General features: G+C 35.9%; 2 protein-coding genes across 4 annotated transcripts in view; both read right to left on the bottom strand.

Annotated features, from left to right (window-relative positions):
- LOC126372146 (6-phosphofructo-2-kinase/fructose-2,6-bisphosphatase) overlaps window positions 1-23,976 on the bottom strand; it is a 61,827-nt gene that overhangs the window by 18,747 nt on the left and 19,104 nt on the right. For 2 of the 3 annotated variants that reach the window (XM_050017759.1, XM_050017760.1), the window contains exons 2-5: window positions 7,349-7,474; window positions 3,817-3,977; window positions 1,925-2,059; window positions 339-599 (exon numbers count right to left, since the gene is read on the bottom strand). In XM_050017759.1, the coding sequence (XP_049873716.1) occupies window positions 339-599; window positions 1,925-2,059; window positions 3,817-3,977; window positions 7,349-7,474 (683 nt within the window). Of the gene's footprint in view, window positions 1-338; window positions 600-1,924; window positions 2,060-3,816; window positions 3,978-7,348; window positions 7,475-8,222; window positions 8,419-23,976 lie in introns of those variants that run through there. The other variant, XM_050017761.1, reaches the window with a different exon arrangement.
- Window positions 16,716-18,820, bottom strand: LOC126372202 (uncharacterized). The gene is made up of 2 exons (XM_050017870.1): window positions 18,137-18,820; window positions 16,716-17,976 (listed from the first exon to the last, which is right to left on the bottom strand). The coding sequence occupies exons 1-2, from the start codon at window positions 18,300-18,302 to the stop codon at window positions 17,162-17,164; spliced, it is 981 nt and encodes a 326-aa protein (XP_049873827.1). The 5' UTR covers window positions 18,303-18,820; the 3' UTR covers window positions 16,716-17,161.

The raw sequence follows: 23,976 nt of genomic DNA, 5'->3' as shown, positions 1-23,976 counted from the left end.
CAGAAGTTCGAGGAGGAGCTCGGTGGCGCAGCGGTTAACGCGCTCGGTCTGCTGCTTGTTGAAGTAAAGCAAAGTCCGGTCATAGGATGGGTGACCACAAAAAAAAAGTTTTCATTTCGAGCTCCTCCGTGCTTCGGAAGGCACGTTAAGCCGTTGGTCCCGGCTGCATTAGCAGTCGTTAATAACCATCAATCCGCACTGGGCCCGCGTGATGATTTAAGGCCCGATCTCCCTATCCATCCATAGGGTAGGCCCGTGCCCCAGCAGTGGGGACATTAATGTGCTGATTATGAGACAGAAGTTCCGGACAATCCCCCGGAGCACTAAAAACTACTCACCCTGGTAAGGTAAATAGTCCTTGGAACTATGTGTATGTTCATTAGGTAGTACACGATCCGACTCTGTATGTGCCCTTCATGTTTGTGGACGACCACCTTCTCCCCGGTGTCGTATATCTTCATGAAGCTGCACTCCGCTTCTAAATTCTCGTCCAGCGGTTCATATTTCTCCTTGTAATGCTCTATTCGGAGTAGGAAGTCGTTCAGTACGTTGTCTGTGTTTTGGATGTTGGTGTAGTCTGGACTGCTTACTTTTACTTCCTGTGGGTGAAGAGATGAATAACATTATAGATTACTGCCTGCTTTTTTTTTGTTATATAAAAATAATGAATATAATAATGATAATAAAAACACTTTATTGCACAATACAAGACATTTATAGGACAAACTTTTTCTAAGGTGGGCAAAGGCGGCCTTATCGCTAAGAGCGATCTCTTCCAGACAAAATTCGGCAGAGGATATAGCACACTTGTACAGCTGCAGTGTAGCGCGCAAAAAAGTAAAATAAAATAAGAAAAAATATATAATTACTTATTTAATCCATTAACTTTCTTAACCTAAAATATATATTTTTATAATTAAAAAAAATAATATAAAAAAATATATTTTAGATTGATTAAGTAAGTAAACTTTCTATAATGATTGAGTATGTTGGCATGCACCCACTGAGAGCCCTCAGCGCTTCCCATTTGTCCGGTAAATTGTATATAGGTATTTCTAATTTTACTTATGAGCAGAATTTCTTTCAAGTAAACAACATAATAATACCTGATAATTATGTTTTAATGGGCCCTGAAGTGGCGTCATAAATGCAGTGTCCAATCGGAAAAGTGGCTATTTACTTGCAATGGTAATTTAAAACTAATGGTAGACTGATGACCGACCGTACCAATGAAGTCATTACCATGCTGTATGCTCAGCTATACAGGGTGTTAGTTACACCGTAATGAGTACTGAGGGGGATGATTTAGACCACGATTCTGAGTTGATATCAAGTGGAATCTCCTGTCGCAAAATTCATGTTTTCTTTTTGTTTTTAAATTATTCAGTTCTATACTTATGCAATCGAAAATTCCACTTGATATTAACAAAGAATAATGAGCTGACTTATCCCCCTCAGTATACGTTACGTTACAAGTACGTACAGGTATGGGTGTTAGTTACACCGTAACGAATACTGAGGGGGATGATTCAGACCATGATTCTGAGTTGATATCAAGTAGAATTTCCTGTCGGAAAATACATGATAATTTAGTGTTTTATTTTTAATTATTTTCAATTCTTATGCGACGGAACATTCCACTTGATATCTAAGAATTATGGTCTGAGTAATCCCTCAAAGTTTTCGTTACGATGTCACTAACACTCTGTATATATTTTTTGCTTGCTTACCCCTGAGGGAAATAGGCTGATGCTTATTCAAAATAAATTGCTATTTATGTTGGTGCATATGTGCGTTGACATTTTTGTAGATGTGGCTTATTTGGCAGGAAAACCGCATTGGGCATTAGGGAGTTAATGGAAGCTAATGGAAATAATACTTAAAAGCGTTGTTATAAAGCAATAATTACATAAAACGTTCTGACCATAATGTTCTGCTCGATAATGCGCGGGTCGTCGCAGATGGACTCGACAAAGAACAGCTTGAAGCCCATCTTGTGCACGACGATATCACGGATCATGCGCCGCCGCTCCATCGTAGAGTTTGTCGCGTCGAATACCTGGATAGATTAAAAAAAAAAAAACATGAAATTTATTCTGTACAGTCATGAGCAATATAATGTAACCACTTTAGGACTTTATCGCACTAACATATTTGACATTTAGTGAGACTTACAGTTCAATTTGTCAAAAAAGTTAATGTGACATGGTACCAAAGTGTATACATATTAATGCTCGTGACCGTACATGGTATTTAGGTTACAAACAGCTGTTATTTTTCATTGAGTATCACCAAATACTGGCTTTTCAGGCATACACACCAAATAATAATATCAATTTTACAAATAATCTACACACTCAATACATGCTTTCAATTATACACTTAAAACATGTTTATTTATTTATTTCCATAATTCTTAAACAATATCTTTACAGGTATACCCAATGCGATATCGATACATAAATGCGATTAAATATTTTATAAAACAAAGTATGAACACACACACAACATAACATCTAGTACCCACTGAAATAATTTAGAGACCGTTCTGAGAATTTCACCACCGAACAAGTAAATAAGTCAACCTCGTAGTTACGTGTTATTTGTAATCTAAATATTCTTTTACGCTGTAAAACCACAAAACACAGATGTGACGTCACTCTCATGTCCGCGTGTGGTGTTTGTTACTGGCTGTATAGAATAGATTTTTTTGGTTTAGGGTTGGGTTATAGCATCATCATCATCACCAGCCCATTAACGTCCTCCTATCCATCCATAAGGAAGGTCCGTGCCCCAGCAGGGTCCACATAATACCAGCGTCGTGCTTCACGCCGCAACTTGTGCTGAGTGAGGCCTTTTTAGCTCAGGACGTCCACCACCACTTTATGATCATGTTTTGTAATTGTTGTATTATTGCGTATGGTAGACAAAAATATCCTGCGTGGATCATACGTCCAACTTAAGATCCCGTAGCCAAGTCTCTGCCGCATCCGTCACACAATGCAGCTCAGCTATGCCACCTGGGCATCGGTGTAGAGGACACTCGTTCGCCATGTACGGTAAGTGATGTTATTGTCTTGTTTTAATAATAATAATAAATTTAATTTCAGACCAAAATCCGTATCGTGCTAGTGACAAAAAACTTAAAAAACTATGTTAACAGGAAACTTAGTATCTATTCTATTTACAATTTTTTTCTTTTTCTTTTTTTTTCTATTTTTAGTTTTGTGTGTGGCATCCTTATACTGGGTGTTAGTGACATCGTAACGAATACTGAGGGGGTTGTTGATTCAGACCATGATTCTGAGTTAAAATCAAATGATTTTTTATTAGTTTTTTTATAGTATTTTCAATTCTATACTTTTGCGATGGAAAATTCCACTTGATATTAACTCAGAATAATCAGATGAATCATCCCCCTCAGTATTCGTTACGATGACACTTACACCCCGTACAAGTACCTACGTTAGCCATATAAGTAGGTATGGGTGTTAGTGACACCGTAACGAATACTGAGGGGGATGGTTCAGACCATGATTCTGAGTTGATATCAAGTGGAATTTCGTGTCAAAAAATTCATGAAAATTTTTCTTTTCTTTTTAATTATTTTCCAATCCATACTTTTGCGACGGAAATTTCTACTTGATATCAACTCAGAATCATGGCCTGAACCACCCCTCAAAGTTTTCGTTACGATGTCACTAACACCCTGTATAATAAAAAAAAATCTATTCTATTCAGCGTGTAAAACCAGGGTTTTTTGTATGAAGTGTCCGGTGTGTGGTTATAGTGTGGGCATGTCATTTGGCTACTCACAGCGACCTCCCCCCCCTTGACCAGCCACTCGCAGACGTCGTGCAGCGCGTCGAGCGCACACTGCTGCCTGATGGCCATCGCCTCCTTGTTGTCGGCACGGAAGAACTCATGACTCGTATATGCTGTCGTGGCGTGCCGCCTGTACTCCCCCAGGTTGAATACTGGAATACAAATATACTTTACTAGCTTTTCCCCGCGACTTCGTCCGCGTGTTAGGCGTGTTATAAAAGGCAGATCTTTGTGTGTGTGCATGTCAAATTTCAAGCATCTATCTTATGCAGTTTAGATTTCTTCATACAAATGTTTTTTCCCGCTAACTCCCGTTCCCGTGGGAATTTTGCAATATCCTGTTGCAACTAAACTTTAAGTTTACTATGGTACCTGCATGCCAAATTTCAAGCGTCTAACTTAAGCGGTATAGATTTTTCATACAAAAGGATTTTCCCGCTAATTCCCGTTCCCGTGGGAATTCCGGGAATTCCAATTGTTCCGCATTTGCCTCGCCTAGTTTCGCCTCGATTGAAAATTCCGCTTATGCCCCACATTTTATTCCTCTTTCGCCTCGAAAGTCATTTTTGTAAGTAAATTATTATTTTTTTCCTGTTTTGCCTCATTTTATGTACCTGTTTCGTCTCGCTTTTTTGTTTAAGCATTTTACTTCGACATTAGTACAGACAACCAAAAAAAAATTTATCACGAATATTTGAAAAAAAGAAACTTAGTAGTACTATTGTAGTAATCGATCTGTGATTCTGATTGTTATTTAATAATAAACACTTTTCTAAATATTGAAATAGTTTTATTTGTCTATAATTACTAAAAATATTTTTCTCTAATTCAAGAAAACAATTGTATACTTGTAAATAATACTCAACGCAATACATAAAAAGAATCACATCCAATTTAGTTTTGCTAACTGTACATTAAGTGATGTAGGAATGTGGGACGAAACAGGAAACAAATTTAAAAAGGGGCAAATGTGGAAGTTTTTAGAATGTGGGTCGAAAAAGCGGGGCAAATGCGGAACGAGAGGGGAATTCCTTTCTTAGTGCACCTCTACGGTACCTAAGCTACGTCCCTTTCAAATTTCAAGTGCCTACGTTTGCCCTTTAGGCTGTGCGTTGATATGTCAGTCAGTCAGTTTCTCTTTTTATATATTTAGATTGCACCATAATAAAAGAAAATAGTTACAAAACAGTCTTAACTACGTACGGTCACGAGGACTAACATATAGTATGTCGTGGCCAGATCTTAGAATTGATCATTTCATGATGTGCTCGATCATTTTGTGAAATGGTCATATTTCATGAAGTGTGAGAGGGTTCTAAAGTGGGTCCATGATCATCACAACACACTTCATTACGAAAACAGAACCATCTACAATTTTGAGAAGGAAGCAAAATAGTACCTACATTCATGTAGGTAGTTAAAAAAAAATGAAAAAAATAATTATTAAAAGTAAACATTAATTATGAGTAATAATGAAGATTTTGAAAAAATATAAGGGTTTGGCTTGTCTAATAGAGAGTGGCAGAGAATTCCACAGTCTCACAGCGTACACGGAAAAAGATTTGGTGTGAGAATTGGTAGTGTGAACTGGACAATCGAGAAGCAACTGCGTGTTGAGCCTGGGTTGACGACCATGCACTGAGGCACGCAACCGGAACCTTTCTTTTAGATAGTGGGAATATATGTATTATATATATATATATATATGTGTGTTTATAAAGCATACACATGTAATAATATGTAAATAAGGCATATGCGTGTTCCGCCTCAAACGAAATAATAAAATAATCATCACTAATTTAAGAGCCACGCTCTTGTCGGTGTAGTATTCTCCATGCTACTGTTTAGAGAATAATACGGCAGTGCTCTTGCCTTCCGCCCCGCAGTACTCTGCCTGACGCGAGTGGGATGGCGCCCACCACACAAATCTCAATTATTTATTGCATTCCATGTAGTACAATGGGGTGTTACATAGGCATAGGTACTATAACATGGACCCTGTAGGGCACAGCAACGTTGAAGTGAAAAGAGGAAGTGTGTACTAAAATTAAAACTTATCATTTAAGATTTTTTCTACAGTATAAAATAGCTCTATAGTGCACACTATATTCATACACTACATGGTTGAGTGAAGGACTTTTATGGTGCAATGCAATATATTATTTAATTAGATCTGCATTTACCACTCTAGAACGAATAACCTATTTCATTTAATTATAAAGTGTTATCATGCTACCCACAGAATAAAAATATTTTTAAGTTTGAGTAAAAATCTGGTTATACATTGTTTTAAGTTTACGCGGTTATTATATTATTAAAACACATAATAACGGGTTCTTACCCATTTAAACGCGGTAAGAACCCGTTATTATGTGTTTTAATTAAAAATCTGGTTTATATGTTTATGGTAGAAGTAAATAATATATAATGTAATGGAGTGTGTACTTATCTGTCTTCAAAATACATAATATTATGACAAGTTTTACTACAGGGGACAATGTTCAAAGGAGATGCATTCTGCACTTTAGACTTTAAGTGCCATTTGGACTTTATCTAAAATGAAGGATGACACATCTATTTTATTGCCGTATAGGCAAGTTTAATTGTTTATATGCTTAAGTAAACTAGTTTATTGATAGTTACTTCTCTAGCCTAGTCTAATGGTTTATAATTTGTATCAGAGTTATGGATTTGATAGATAGATTATTTATCTGCATGAACATTTCCTTCGTCTTTGATTATTTATCTGTATTACAGTATATCATGTCCTTCGTCTATTTAGCCTGCTTACAGGCGTGCAATAATTCATTTACAAAAAAAAATAAATACTCAAAACAGTTGGCATGCTTTCAAAACAAAACATTCTAAAAAAACATTTAATTAACATTATGCAAAAATCAAAAATTATTTATCTTTATAATCTAAATACTCTTTTCGTGTAATCACTGTAGAACCCTAAATCACTTAACCATTTTGTTAGAGGTTTTGAATTTTTTGGTATTTAATATCTAGGTTGTTGATAATCAAGGTGTAGTGTGATACAGAGGTCCATTTTTAGACCAATACTGCCATTAATTACTCATATTTCTCTTAGTAATACCTACTAGGAAATTTTTAGAAATGACTAATTTATTATTATATTTATATTATATTATTATTATTACTTTTTTGTATTTATTTTTTTAATTATTGTTTTTTTTTCTAATTTTGTTACAACACTCTTAAATACATTTTTTTTACATGAGAATTATTTATAATAATATTAACTTGTTTTATAACGATTTGGTGTATGTTTTATCAGGTTAAAAATCGAATAAATTAATTTAGTATTTTTTAAATTCTTTGATTCAAAACCAATTTTTAGGATTGTCTTTTTTCGCGATTTCTGTGTGCCTGGTTATTGGCCATAGGCTCATCTATTACAAGGTATTTAAACACAGTTAGCGAGAAGTGGGTGTATAGATATTATGCGCCTACCTACTTTACTACTACTTTAGTGTGGTTGTCAATGTTTAAGACTTACCCCTAGTATTAATTCCTATCCAGTTAAGGTAGCGGGACAATTTCTTGGAGATGTATGTCTTGCCCCGTGCTGGCAACCCCACCATGGCAATCACATGGGGGATGTTCACGTAATTCGCTCGCTCTCCTGTGAACAAACAAAACAGTCATTTTATAAATAAAGAAACTAAATGTTACACAAACTCACATTTATAATCTCTATTAAGTTGAAGCCAATGTCTTTGTACTAGTATTAATTTTAAGAATTGTTGTGAAAATACTGAAATTCACAATAGTGTCAGAAAAATGTACCTCTCCCTACTTGTTAAAAAAATAAAAACCATTAAAAAATTAAAAATACACTGAGAATGTAAGTATCTTAATAAATCATTAATAAAATGTTTAAAGGTGGGTAGATGTTTTAATCACAAACTTATAAGAAAATCTTACATCATATCCGGGCATCATCAGACATGTGATAAGTGAACAATCAGTTGATTGATCACCTGCCCTGCTAACTCCTACACATTCGTTTTTGGACTTACACCCTGTAGACTTAAATCTCATTGGTCATCCTAAACAAAAACAAGAGACTTGCCAACCACACAGGGCAAAGTGTTAACCTTATAATCATAGAGATAGCCACTACTCCTTATCTTTATTGCGAACTCGAAATATTCCAGCCACATAGACGATATTTCACGAAACCTACGTAATGCAACTCAGTTTATCACCTATTGTTCATAAAATGCTTCAATTACTCGCATGAAATCGATACGCATACTTAGAATTTGACAATAGGACTCTTAGATTATATCACATCACCATAATACGCATAATATCGTATGGTTTTTGTTTGAAAAACCATTTCTAAAAGACAAGAGGAATTCACAAACCATCGCCGAAAAATTGCTTGTTCAGGTACTTCCATCCCTCCGCCCGATTGTCGTTCATGTCCATAACACTCAAACTCTGTGATATATTAATCGCGATAATGCGAATGTAATTAATAAATTAATAAAATCTCGTCAACGAACTACCCATCCAATCAATTCGATTCCACCGACAGACAGACAGAGCGAGACCGACTGACGTGAGTGACGTTGATGACAGTTGCTCTAGCCATAGACTTTGCCATAGACACATTGAAATTCGTTTTATAGCTATTTTTATAAAATAAATTATCTAAATGTTATCATTGGCACTACGATGAATGTTATGAAGAACTCACAATATATACTGACGCAAATCGCGCGTGTTACTATTTATGCCGACTAGCGATTTTAGAATTATTATCGAGTTTGTAGTACTTTGTTTCAAATATTACGATAAATCGTTTTCTTAATCTTAATACAAATAACCACAACATAAGAAGACAGAATATTTTTTAAGAAACGAATATACAAAATATACCTACCGGAAACGAATTGGAAGCGCGAAAAAGTTTCGTTTTATAAATAAAAGATTGATTGATAGGATGGTTCGTGTTCGTTAGCAAAGAGAATATAAATACACTGCGTTTTATTCGTTAGTAACTAGGTGCTACTGTGCTAAATATAAGATAACTATATTATATTTGAATTAACACCTCTGTGTTATCAATTATCATTTAAGAGAAATGCGTCAGCCATCACGTCACGTTTATATTTCATGTCGCAGATAACCTTTGCATAAAACGCGGTAATAACGTACGTAATTTTGTTTTGCACGTGTTTCCTCGGAACTATGAATCTCACGCTCATATTTCTAACTTTCGAAAATCTCTCCGGAAGGTTAAGATGATAGATAGACAATAAGTACGCAGTATCTACCTGCCTAGTTGGTACTAGCTCTTTTGTGTCCAGTCTATTCATCGTGGTATATTTTGCCTGACCGAAGTTTTTTCGATGGTTTTTTATTTGAGTACATATACCCCACGCCATAGAATAAAGAATAATATATCCCACGTGCAGGAGGAGTCCCTCCTCGACGAAACATCTATAGTCATAGATGTGTCATAGATGTGTCATGGGTGTTGTTTCGTCGAGGAGCTCCGTGGCGCAGCGATAAACGCGCTCGGTCTGCGATTGTTGAAGTTAAGCACCTTTCGCAAAGGCCGGTCACAGGATGGGTGACCACAAAAAAAAAGTTTTCATCTCGAGCTCCTCCGTGCCTCGGAAGGCACGTTAAGCCGTTGGCCCCGGCTGCATTAGCAGTCGTTAATAACCATCAATCCGCACTGGGCCCGCGTGATGGTTTAAGGCCCGATCTCCCTATCCATCCATAGGGAAGGCCCGTGCCCCAGCAGTGGGGACGTTAATGGGCTGATGATGATGATGGTATACCCCACGCCGTAGAATAAAGAATAATGCAGGAGGTACTATAGATGTTCCGTCTGAGGGGAAACCTACTAACGACTCAGGCCGCAGGCGGCAGGTAACTTACCTACTAATGTAATGAATGACAATCGACTCGACTTATCGAGCGAATACATTACAGGTTAGGTTAGCCGTTGATCCCGGTTACTACTTACTGATGTCAGTAAGTAGTCGTTGCATGAGCCATGTCAGGGGCTTTGGTGGCTCAATAATAACCCTGACACCACGGTTTATGGGGTTGGTAATTCACCTCACAACCCACACGATAGAAGAAGATGAACAGGTTTAGTTAGTCGACATAAATCTTAAGGTATTTGGTAAGATAGTAGACTAGAGCCTATTTTACACAACGGGTAAATAGAGCAAGAAGTCCCAGCGTATATCTAAATGCCAATGCACCACTCATTAGGTAGACACACGGCATCCACTCCACAGCTATCATCCTGTGCCGCAAAGGCTGAAAAGCCGCAAAAGTTTCGCCAAGTGTGTGTCGCCTCTACATGATGATGACCGCTCTAAGAAAAGATGCAGCATCTGGCAGGAACGGGTACACCTCCCAAAACCTTTTGTTTCGCCGTCCGAGAGACGCCAGGTCTTGAGTTGCCTTGGCTTACCTGGAAGTCTCTAAATAGACTTCGGACTCAGGTGGGCCGAAGTAAGGACAATTTGTTCAGGTTTTCAGGGTTTCTCGGATGGCTCGGACTTAAAGTGCAAGTGCGGCACTGTTCCCCAAACGATGGAACATCTTACATCGTGTCCTGCGTGCCCGAACACCTGTACGCAGGAGGATCTGATGAGCGCTGCAGATAGCTCCACACTTGTTGCCAAGTTTTGGGCCGATACTATTTAGTTTGCCATCGACACGATGAGAAGAAGATTAGGTAGATACATAACGTGTTAATCGAGTTGGAGTTAATAATTACCCTGTAATGTACGGGTGGTCAGAGGGGCTTGGTGGAAAGTATAAACAGTATTGACACGACAAAGAATTTATTAAAAGCGAACGAACCGGCGAAGATTACAAAAGGAACTGATTTAATAGGGGTGGAGGGTGACTTATATACTATCTTATTATCTTAGTCTCATTAAGGACGTTAATCGAATATTTGAAGTTGATAACAATATCATGATCAAAATCAATATAATTAGAATGTTGATAACAATAACATGATCAAAATCAATATAATTAGTTATCTTTTATGAGAAAAGCAAATAACGTCAAACCAAAATCAACACCCAGCTAATGATTCCTGACATACAGTACGTCCCAATTTTATGAAATATTTTCATACATTAGAATCCTCCCCCGTTAAGAAAGACAATCCCTTGTCTTTTAAATCTATTACAATGGCCCCGATTCCTGCAGACATCTCTTAATTTTACTTTAAGTTATACCTGTCATTTTCTTATCCGCCGAAAAGGAAAGGGACGGATGATTGACAGCTCTTAATTTTAGGAAGAATGAGTAAATAAATGAATAACCCGGGCGAATTTTTAGACGGTTGTTTTAGATTTGTGCTTAAAATTGACGTGTGTTCCATAAATTTTATGCTTGTCGATTACCCGTCCCTTTCCTTTTCGGCGGATAAGAAAATGACAGATATAACCTAAAATAAAATTAGATGGTATTTACAGGAATTAGCACCAATATTTATATAATTTTTTTACTTAAAAGGTCGTATTTATCTAACTTATTCAATCTTACTTACTAACTTATTTGCTATTACATTTTAATTAACTTTTAATTGAGCAACTCTAGTGCTTCTTCTCAAAGGAATGGTTACAGATTCATCATTTGAACTAGTTGATGGTATTTCATCTAATTCTATATCATTTCTTTGATTAGTATTAACTCTTAACATAATACAATTTGTGATTCTAGAACAACAACTCTTAGAATCTTCTATGGCTAATACTCTACCTTGATTTGTACAAAAGAATTTGCGTTTATAAATATATTTTCCTATACGATACAGGAAATAAAATCCAATAATCTTTAAAATAGACATGAAAATATAGACAAAATAAACGTTATTTACAACCTTGTTATAAACAGTCTCTCGCTCTAAACTTGATAATAATTCATCAACTTTATTAATTTGGTGACTTGCTACATTCAAACTTTCTAAGTCTAATTTTTGATGTGACCTTAATGGTATAAATTCAATTCTAGACACATTCTTATTATTAATTTTCCTACAACAGTCGTCATTAACAAAATCAATAGCAGGTAAAAATGAATTTCGTTCACTTACAAGTCCCTTAGTTTCGGTTTGAAGTACAATATTAACAGTATATAACTTACAACTATCTGTAATAGACAGTATTCCACTATCAATTAAATTAAAGTCAAAAGGTTCTTTATTTCTACAACTCAGTGTTGCAATTATTCTATGTGGTGCAACGAATAACCATTTGTTTTCATTATACATTTTAAACCATTAATCGTTAGTTATATAAGCCAATCTAGTGTCGCATTCTCCTGGAACTTTCGACTTTCCGAACATTAGTTCAGTTTCACAAGTTGGATTACCATGTACAGAATACAGCGGTGAATTTAATTTACAAATATAATCATGAGACAATTTTCTACAAGCACTAAAATCTTCTATATATGAGTAATGCATTTTATTACTAGAAATCAAAAAATACTTTTCCTTGGGTAAAATAAAAATAAATGTACTGTCTCTATTTCTAATGGGTATAGGTACAATGTTATACAAATCATAGTTTGTTTGCGTAATCAGTGGTGTCTTAATAATAAAAACAAGTTTATCATTCATGTAATAGGAAATAAGATTAACTAGTGACAATAACTCTGGCGCTTCATTTACAGTAAGGCTGCAAGGATACTTGGTTTGCAAAGGCAAATGTGGCACAGTTTTTCTAAGTTCTGCGATGAATTGTTCAGGAGTAATAATTAATGGATGTAAAGCATTATTTTTAGCAAACAAAATTGCATTTATAATGGTTGAAATTTCATTGTTTACTTCTGATGTTATTAACGTTAATAGAGATAAATGTTCGTCAATGTCTTGTTTCAAATTTATATTAAATATTATATTATTCACGTCCCTAGTGTAATTAGAAAGAATATCTATATTTTTATTAAAGATTTTCTCATTAATACTAAAATCCGTAATAGTATTGTTAAAATTAGAAATTGTCGTCTTAATGACATTAGTTTGAGTTTTCAATAAATCTAAGATGTGATATTCGTTAGTATCTAAGTGTTTTATCGCCTCATCATATCGTTGAGCGTCTTCTGTGTCTAACGTTCCAAAAAATACTTTCAAAAGTTTTCCTATGCCATCAATGTAAGATCTTTTAATTCTGCGCACGCTATTACTATTTCTACCTGTTAATTCTCTTAAAACATTCTCTTGAGTATACAGTTGAGGAATGATTTGCTCTAAAACAATAAAAGATGTGTCGCAAAGAGAAAAATTACTTAGTTTTTCATGGCTACATACTTCTTTAGTTTTCAAATAAGTACTATCTATCAAGTCAATTTTTCGATGAATTTCCGAAATGTCTAAATAACTAATTAATGTCCATTCGCTGTCATAGTGATTTATTTTCCCTATATGTTCGAAATAAATTCCTCCCTTATCTATCTTCGTAATGTTATACGAGTCCTGATTTTTTGTTTCTATTCCGGATGCGAAGGGCCATCCCGTCATCAGAATGTACTAGAGTATGATGATCATTCTAAACAAACGCATGTTTCAGCCTATTAGTATGGACTTTTAGCTTCTTCTTTTTAGTACGAATAGTAACGTTTACTGGTGAATTTATTTCAATAACCTTAAAAGGTCCTAACCAATATGGTGATAATTTTTTAGATTTTCCTGACTTTACTTGCTCATTACTTAAATAAACTAAATCTCCTACTTTATATTCAGTACTTTTACATTTCTTATCATAGTTTTCTTTATTAGTTAACTTTGATGCTATTAGTTTTTCACGAGCAAATTGCCTAGATTTCCTAAGTCTCAAGGTAAGTTCGTCTAAATAATCATTATAACAATATTTAAATTCAGGTTCTTTTGTTATGGATGTTGGTAATTTAGCCTTGTTGCCAAAAAATAATTCAAATGGAGTGAATTGAGTGGATGAGTGAATATTTGTATTAAAGGAAAACATCGCGAAATCTAACCATTCGTCCCAGTTAGTTTGATCTTCATTAACGTAATTTTTTAGGTAGTCAGCTAACGTAGAATGACTTCTTTCGAGAGCTCCATTAGTTTGTGGATGATAAGCTGTAGTATTGATCTTTTTAATTTTAAACAATTTGGAAACTTCTTTTATTAATGTTGAAGTAAAATCTGCTCCTTGGTCTGTTAAAAAAACATCGGGTATACCAAATTTACAAATAAAATTTCTAACAAAACAGTCTGCGATTGTTTCAGCGTCATGTTGTTGCAAAGGATAAGCTTGCGAAAACTTAGTCAGATCGTCTTGTAATGTAAGTATGTATTTGTTGCCATTTTCAGTAATTGGTAGAGGCCCTACTATATCTAGTGACACTTTCTCGAATGCCTCTGTTGAAGTAGTCGTAATTTCCATCGGTTGTTTATTTTTCTTTCTTTCTAACTTATTTTCTTGACAGGATTTACAATTCTTGATGAAATCTTTAACGTCTTTTTTCATTGTATTCCAAAAGTAATTTGATTTAATTTTCTTGTAAGTCTTATGAAATCCTACATGTCCTGAAATGGGGTTAGAATGATTTTCTTCTAAAATGAGCGGTATATCCTCCCTCTTTGGAATCATGACCTTGGCATGATAGATGTTGACCTTAATATCTGTGTTTCTAAAGACATATCTAAGCATTGTTCTAATTTTATGCCATTTTAGATGCAAATATGAAAATCCGCCAAGGTTGATCTCCTTCACGTTTTTCACGCAAAGTTCGTATTTCAAATTCTTTAGTGTTTCGAATAAGTCTTCATACGTTACACTATCCCAATTGTTAGTTTTTGTAAATGCAAAAAATAAAGAGTCTTTGTCTAAGTTCTGTACTTCAACGACATTATTTTTTTCAGGATGTTTTGATTTGAGTTCCTCAATATGTGTTTCAAATTCTGAAAGATGTTTTTCATTTAAGATATCCAAATCACATGATGCAAAAATTACTTTGTTTCCCTTTTTTTTGGCATTTTATCGCTATGTTCTGTTAAGTTATTCGACAGTATTGGTCTATTCTGTAATTCTTTTAAAAAGATTGAGTAAGTTTCTCCGTTTCTCGTTACAGTGTGTATTTTTCCTTCGATTTCTGGTTTAATTCTGCTTAAAGCATCAGCATTTTGATTGCTCTTCCCTTGTTTGTAAACAATTTCGTAGTCATATTCTTCCAAAAGCAACCTCCATCTAACCAATCTAGATCCTGGGTCTTTGACGTTCTGTAATGATCCGAAATCTGCGTCCGTAAAGATATGGTCTGAAATGTTTTACTGACCATATGATCGCTAATAACTCCTTTTCAGTTGTGGAATAATTAACTTCGCTTTTGTTCAAGATCCTACTTGCGTAGGCTATCGGGAGATCGTTTGATGGCTGCCCCTGTGATAGTACACTGCCTACAGCGTAATTGCTTGCGTCTGTAGTTAAATTAAAAGGTTGAGAAAAATCAGGATATTGCAGTATTGGTTCTTCACATAATTTCGATTTTAAAGTTTGGAAAGAATTTTGTTGTAGACTTGTCCAAAGAAAAGGTTCGTTTTTCTTTAAAAGTTTTGTTAAGGGTTGACTAAGACTGCTGAAATTTTCTATGAATCTCCTGTAATATCCGGCTAATCTTAGGAATCCTTTGATATCCTTTGGACAGGATAATTCTTGACTGCGTCTATTTTCTTTGGATCTGGTCGTACTCCGTTTTGCGTTATTAAATGTCCCAAATACATGACCTCTGTTTTCAGAAATTCACACTTGTCTGGCTGTAGTTTTAAATTATGTTGTGATAATTTATCAAAAACTTCTTTCAATTTGGAGTTATGATCCTGTAGTGAATTTCCATAAACAACTATAATCATCTAAATACACAAAGCATTTAATTCCTTGAAGTCCAGTTAGAACGTTGTTCATTAATCTTTGGAATGTTGCTGGTGCGTTTTTCAAACCAAAAGGCATGCGCGTAAATTCATAATGACCTAGTGGTACGCTAAAGGCTGTCTTCGGTTGATCCTCAGGATCGACTTTAATTTGATGGAAACCCGATGCTAAATCTAACGTAGTAAAATATTTACTATGTCCTAATTGATCTAAAATGTCGTTTATCTGTGGTAAGGGGTACACATCTCCAATACTATTTTCATTTAGTTTTCTGTAGTCGACGACCAATCTCCATTTTTTTTTTCCAGATGCATCCATCTTCTTGGGTACGATCCAAACTGGTGAATTCCATGGACTACTCGAGGGTTTAATAATCTTGTCCTTAAGTAGTTTTCCGATTTGTTGATTTACTTCATCTTTTAGGGCTTCTGGATACCTATATGTTTTAGCGTTGATCGGTACATCACAATTTGTTGGAATTTTGTGCATCACTGTACTTGTTGACGTTAAATTGTCTCCTTCTAAATGAAATATGTGATTATATTCCTTACACAATTCGATTAATGATTCCTTTTCTTCTTCGTTTAGATGCTTTGTCTTCAACACTTCTTCTAACTTCTTCAATCGATCCGCTTCAAATAATTTTGTGTTAACACATGTATTGATTTTCATTATCTCTTCTGTTTGCTGCTCTTCGTCGACTAATGGTTCCAATTTTATCTTCACTTTATTTATCTCCACTTCCTTATCCGTCGTATTTAGACACACCGTTAATGTTTTGTTGTTTTGCACTTTGACTATACTTGGACAAATAAACACTCCTTCTGATAAACATATTTTTTCTGAGATAACTCCTTCTTTAATTTCAGGATTCTCTACGCAAATTGACACTATCTTTTCACATCTTGGTTCGACCACAAAATGAAGGTCTTCATAACAATCTTCTTCTTCATTTAAAACGTGGGGAATAACTTCGCATTCACTATTAACGCTTAAACTTTCTAAATCATCTTCTTTAACCCTTTTTCCATTGTACTCAATTTTCAACTGATTTCCACAAATTTCAATCACATCATCTTGATAGTTTATAATTGCATCTGTTTTTACCAAAAAATCACTGCCTATCACTCCATTGCACTGTATAGGAAAGTTATCAGGAACCACGTGAAGTGTATGATTAACTCTTTTGTCTCCTATATCAAATGACAAATGGATGTAACCAATCGTGTTCGTTGGTTTGGCATCTTTATCTATTCCTCGTAATTTTAGCTTCTTATCTTCGTAAACTAAAGTTTCTCCTTCTAATGAGCCTAACTTTATCAACGTAACTTCTGCCCCTGTGTCTATAAGAAACTTATTTTGATTATTTAAAATACTCGAACTGTCTAACTGTACATATAATGAAATTCCAGTGTCTACAAACATTACTCGGCCCGAATTAAATTGGCTGTCCTTGGGTTGGCCGCTGTCCTTGGACCATTGGAGTTTAAATTCGGTCGTGCAAATGTGTTATTCGTTGGCCTATTATCATTAAATCCGTGATTATTGTTGCTAGAAAATCGATTACCAGTATGGAATTTATTTTGAGGAAACCTATGATTATTCTGAAAACTGCGTTGATTATTACTTGGGTTTCTGTTCCAACATTCTTTAGCTAAATGGCCCTTTTTCTGACAATTAAAGCAAGTAGGTATCATATCTCTGTTAGCTTGCATTTGCCGTATTATTGGTTGTTGCCGACATTGATGACTTAAATGACCGGTTTTATTACAATTATTACAATGTTTTATACCTAAGCTAGAACTTGGACCAAAATTCATCTCTTGCCTAGATTTGATTTCTTGTTCTTCTGAAATTGCTATTGATACAGCTTCCTCGAAAGTTGAGGGTTTTTGAGATTTTAATAAGATATGTAGTTGTGGTATAAGACCGCTAATAAAGATGTTGAGTGCTTGACTTTTTAAAAGTTCGACATTAGCCTCACGAGCTTCTTTAGTTAATTTCGGATCTAAGGATTTAATCAATTTAATGAAACAATTCTCGACTCTGCTGGAATATTTAAGTACTGGTTCGTTATGACCTTGTTTACAAGAATTTAATTCTAGCTGCCATTGAGCGAATGTTCGTTTTTCAGAGTAGTTTTCCAATAAATGGTCTCTAAGACCTTCCCATGAAGTAAACGAGCGATTTAATAATGTTGACCTAATATTCCCTTCAATTTTGGATAACACAACAGATACAAATGCAATTTTCAATTTTTTCAATTTTTTTTTTTTCAATTTTCAATTTTTTTTTTTTTTTTTTTTTTTGTCAGGGGCCTTTGGCGGCTCAATAGTAACCCTGACACCAGGGTTGATGAGGTTAGTAATTCGCCTCAAAACCCACACGATAGAAGAAGAAGAATGCAATTTTGTATATCGGATTTAAAAGAGAATATGCATTATTACAATTATCAATAAACGCGTGCAAATTTGCCTTATTGCCATCGTACTTGTTCATCATACGTTCTGCCAGCCCTATGTTGATATAACCACCACATATTTTAACTTCCTCTGTGTTAGGCATCTTAAAACAATTATTATTTCTTGTCCCTCAAAAAAACAATTACTATAACTTTTAAAACAATTATTACATTATTTTTTCTTACAACAACTACACAATAATAACTTACTTGATGACCTGAGTTAATTGCGGAGTCCGTTTGTACTTTCACTTGCGTAGTGGTAGTAACCCGAAGCTACTGAAGAACCATTTACGCTGATGTTCGCCTCGTCTTCGTAGTCGTAACAAAGCTACTGATGTTCGCCTCGTCTGTGCAGTGGTAGTAACTCGAAGTTACCGAAGAACCGCTGCGTTGACAGCCGCTTAATGCCTGGGTATCGAAGATCTTGATCGCTATCTCAAGTTTTTACTGTTTCTTCCCTTAAGCCGCCTTGTACCGTAGAGCGTAGATGTCTCTCTTCAGAAGGTAGCTAGCACGGTACTTCTCAGTTGAAGTGAATAACCGCACCAACTCTTAAAGATAACACACACTCTATCCCGCCGTCAGGATAAAGTATCCCACTTCTGACACCAATTTGTAATGTACGGGTGGTCAGAGGGGCTTGGTGGAAAGTATAAACAGTATTGACACGACAAAGAATTTATTAAAAGCGAACGAACCGGCGAAGATTACAAAAGGAACTGATTTAATAGGGGAGGAGGGTGACTTATATACTATCTTATTATCTTAGTCTCATTAAGGACGTTAATCGAATATTTGAAGTTCATAACAATATCATGATCAAAATCAATATAATTATAATGTTGATAACAATAACATGATCAAAATCAATATAATTAGTTATCTTTTATGAGAAAAGCAAATAACGTCAAACCAAAATCAACACCCAGCTAATGATTCCTGACATACAGTACCTACGTCCCAATTTTATGAAATATTTTCATACATAACAACCCAAGCACAGGGCTTAGCTGGCTGGGTTTCCCCAACTATATTTAGTGTTTCTATATTAAATTTCTATATTATTCAAAAATGTTACATTGACCTTCAACAAGTTTATCCATGATAATTACGTTGAATAAATGATTCTGATTTCTGATTTCCGTAGATTTTCTACTACCGTAGATTGAACATCAACGCTCAAAAAGTGGGACGCAAAGTTAGTGTTAATATAGCGTATTTTTATAATTTGACACGATTTTATTGAATGTATATACCGCTGTGTACGAATGTATAGCTAAACAAGCGCCAAATTTTCGCCGCATTTTTGTGTCAAGCGCTGTATCTACTAAAAAAATGGCATTGGCATTCAGAAACATGAGCGTACTTGGACTAGGATTTTTTGCTCCATCTCTTACAAACACCCTTCCCGGCCCGCACGGATCATTCCTAGAACCGCATTTGTATTAAGCTTCATATTTACGCATGAAATGCCCTTGACTGACGAATAAGAACGTTATTATTACAGAAAGAAGAAGTTATGTACAGAAGTTATGTACAGAAAGTACGGTCACGAGCATTAATACGTATACACTTTGGTACCATGTCACATTAACTTTATTGACAAATTGAACTGTAAGTCTCACTAAATGTCAAATATGTTAGTGCGACAGAGTCCTAAAGTGGGTACATTATATTGCTTATGACTGTACACAGCGTTGTATTAGGAGGATGGACAATGTCACGGGCTCACGGCGCTGTGACGTCAGAGACGATGCGCGAACGAAATTAGCACGGCCCGCCCGCCGACGACTAGCTTTCATTCATGGTAACTGCCAATTCAATAGGCTACTTCAGAACCTAGTCAAATGAGATACTTTTTACGAAACGTCAAAAAAATAGTTTTCTACGGAGTTTGTATGGAAATACTGTCCTGTGACGTCATCAATAAAAGCGGTCAAACATCGTACTCATTGTTACTTAATTCATAAATAAAATTCGAAAATAAGTAGAAGAGTAAAATGAGATTGATTTTTGGTCATCTAAGACTGGCTTCTATTTCTAGTTATTTTTTTTATAATTTATCTTTAATCCAGTCAAATACACAATCTTGTAAGTATAGAGAACAAAACCAGAGAGAGACAGATTCGTAATTTGTATAGGGGCTTGGCAGAGCCGATCTTTACATACTTACTGTCATACTCGGCATTGAAACCCTATGGTACTAACAGGTTCCATTACAATATTATTTAACCCTTTCACGGACAGAGACCATGGGTCATTGATGGTTCATAATAGATAGTATGACACCGTGGAATCGAAACGTCATTAGACGTTCTGTTCTTGAAAGTGTTAAATGGGAAATAAATATTTATTAGTTACTACTTACTGATGTACAAGTGAGTAATCGTTACATGAGCCATGGCAGGGGCCTTTGGCGGCTCAATAATAACCCTGACACCAGGGTTGATGAGGTTTGTATTCCACCACACAACCCACACGATAAGAAGACCGGGTTTTTCCCGCGTTAAAATCAGGGATATGAGACTCCCGTTATTTCAACACTGTTGTTGTATTTCTGATTTTAAGGCGGTAAGAACTCGGTATTACTTATAAATGTGTTTTAATTTTGAAAAGCTATTATAAAAAATCTCACCGAAATGATAAAAAAATGAGACTTGTTGAAATTCACCTCTAATATTTTCATGATGTTGAAAAGGATATAAACACTTACTTAATAGGTTATAAGGAGCTATATTCTATAATTTCATCAGAAAAGTAATCTCTACCTAATATTTTTAAGTAGGAGGGCTACTTATTCAGAAATTGATAAGCCGTCTGACCTTCTATTATCGACAACGCTCGTCTAAATATTCTAGGCTAAAGCTTTGAAATTAGATTATACAGATTATTACCCTTACTGCAGAAACCTAGTAACTGCTAAGATAGAGCACAAAGCCATAAGTAAGCAGAAGACAATTTGCAGCCCTTTTTGATACGCAGAGACGCGAGGAATATGTTATTCCTACTCAGCGATAAGGTAATCATTTCATACCTTTTAAAAAAAAACGTCATATTACCGTATATCCTGCACCCGCGGCACAGTACACACGTCGCGCGCGGCGCGAATTATATCGAGGAACTCGACCAATACGACAACGTTTAAACAATAGCACACCCCGGACACTTCATACAACCAACCTCGTTTTACACAGACACTACACATGTCATTGACATTATCGTACACGCGCATCTGTATGTGAAACTGTGTTCGAGGGGGGGGTGAGGTAAATCTAGCTCAGACGCTGCGCTGGCGGGGAGCGGAGAGTTGCCGTTCTATACGTAGTATTATTCCTTATTATATGACAATAGGAAGATAGCATACGTCGCGTCACGGTAGCCGTGCATCGGGTGCTGTAGAGATAAGCAGCTGAACGTGTTCTAATGTTTTTACTTCACTCTCACCCCAGTCCAGTGTAGAAGCAACTATGTACACTAACATCATTCGTAACGAATACTGAGGGGGATGATTCAGACTATGATTTTGAGTTAATATCAAGTGGAATTTTCCGTCGCAAAATTCATGAAAGTTTAGTGTTTTTTATATTAATTCCAGTTCCATACTTTGGCGACGGAAAATTCTACTTGATAGGTATCTATCAACTATGAATCATGGTCTGAACCATCCCTCAAAGTTCGTTACGATGTCACTAACACCCTGTATATGTATAGCAGAACATTTATGTCTAGACATAAATGTACATAGTCAATAGTACAATATCGTCACTGAAAAGGCAAAAATACGTAAGCGCCAAAATGTAATTTCAAGAAAAAGCCGTTTAAAGTAGCTTTCTCGCTTTTTTATTATAACTTTTTACCAATATATTCAATTTAGATGACGTTTTCGTAAGATTACACGGTTTTTCATTTTCTATATCTAGCAATACATATTATAACATGGACTGCTATTTTAGGATATTTTGGCGCTTATGTAATTTTGCCTTTCCAGTGACGATATCAAGCCTGAAAAGTCCTTGCCAAACAAAAGACAGTCTCACAAAGTGATTTCGACAATGTCCCCATCGGGAATCAAACCCGGACCTCCAGATCGTGAGCGTAACGCTCTTACCACTAGACCACGGAGGCTGTTACCACCTGATTGTCCGAAAAAGTAAATTGATTCCGTGCTTCGGAGGGCACGTTAAGCCGTTGGTCCCGGCTATTAGCCGTAAAAACATCTTCACCAACCTGCAGTGGAGCAGCGTGGTGGAGTATGCTCCATACCCTCTCCGGTTGATTGAGAGGAGGCCTGTGACCAGCAGTGGGACGTATATAGGCTATTTATGTATGTATGTAGTGACGATATGTTGTAGATGTTTTTATGTAATGTGTAGCCAAAAGTATATTGTAACAGTCACATTTACTCGCCCTATTATACGACAGACGTGACGACATTGGACAATTTGGCAGCAACACGTCGATCAATCATACTTAGCCACTGCTGAATTATTGGGGTTTTATTTGTTTACTTCTGTTGCTCTAAGTACAATCAATGATGTGCCTTTCGCGGCATGAGCAATATAATGTACCCACTTTACGACTCTATCGCACTAACATATTTGACATTTAGTGAGACTTACAGTTCAATTTGTCAAAAAAGTTAATGTGACATGGTATCAAAGTGCATAAACATATATATATGTGTATGTGTATGTGTGTGTGTGTATTTCCCCCAATTCTATATATATTTGATCCTAATATCGTACCGGGTTAGAGCCTTCAGCGCTCCCCATTTGTCCGGCCAAGTAGTTAATGCCATCTGCGGCAAATCTACAATAAGTCAAAAAAAAGATCCAAATATCAAGCAACAAATATTTTTTATATATGTACCTACCCGAGCAATAAAAAACTAGGTAATTATCACGTTCTTTTATCGTGTGAGTTGTGAGGTGGATTACCAACCCCATCAACCTTGTCAGGGTTACTATTGACCCGCCAAAGACCCCTGACATGGCTCATGTAACGACTAATTACTTACATCAGTAAGTAGTAACCGGGACCAACGGCTTAACGTGCCTTCCGAAGCACGGAATCACGTTAAATCTGCACAACGCCATCTGTATAGTTTATGCGGAACGTAGCCTAGAAACTCTCTCATTAGGGGTCTTATCGCCGAGTACAATCCAGAGGAGATAAAAAGGCCTCATCGAAGCATTCATCTAAAAAAGCAATATTGTAATTTGACATTTCCGCATATAAAAGCAACTCCGCAATGCAAACAAATGTCATCATCATCATCATCAATTTCAGAGCCACGCTCTTGTCGGTGTATCATTTTCCATTCCAGTCTATCAAAGGCCAATTCCTTGACTTCCCTATAAGACACGACGTTAACCTTTTCTTTAATCAGTTCCATGTAAGCTCTTCTTGGTCTTCCCCTTCCTCTCTTTCCTTCTAGCTTTCCTTCTATGATGTTTTTAATAAATTCGTAAGCAAATGTCAAATAGCAATATTGCTTTAATAGATGAATTGTTTCGATGTGGCCTTTTTAACCCTCCAGTAGATAGATATGTTTCAAGTGAGTAATTTCCGCAGTTATATACCTACGTTACCTACTTAGCGACTGAATACATCATTACGGAGACAGCAACCTACGCAGCCTTCCCACTGACTGCCGTTATGGCCGGACTTAGAGGGAATTAACCGCATAAAATAGAAAACTTTTAACACCAGCTTTTCATCGCAACTTTAGGTACCTACGAAAGCAGTAGTATAAAGCGAAGGTTGGTGGTAGGG

The sequence above is a fragment of the Pectinophora gossypiella genome, chromosome 13, assembly GCF_024362695.1.
Source record: "Pectinophora gossypiella chromosome 13, ilPecGoss1.1, whole genome shotgun sequence".
Lineage (NCBI taxonomy): Eukaryota > Metazoa > Arthropoda > Insecta > Lepidoptera > Gelechiidae > Pectinophora > Pectinophora gossypiella.
The sequence above is the reverse complement of the archived record's forward strand: the minus strand, read 5'-3'. Positions and strand labels throughout refer to the sequence as shown.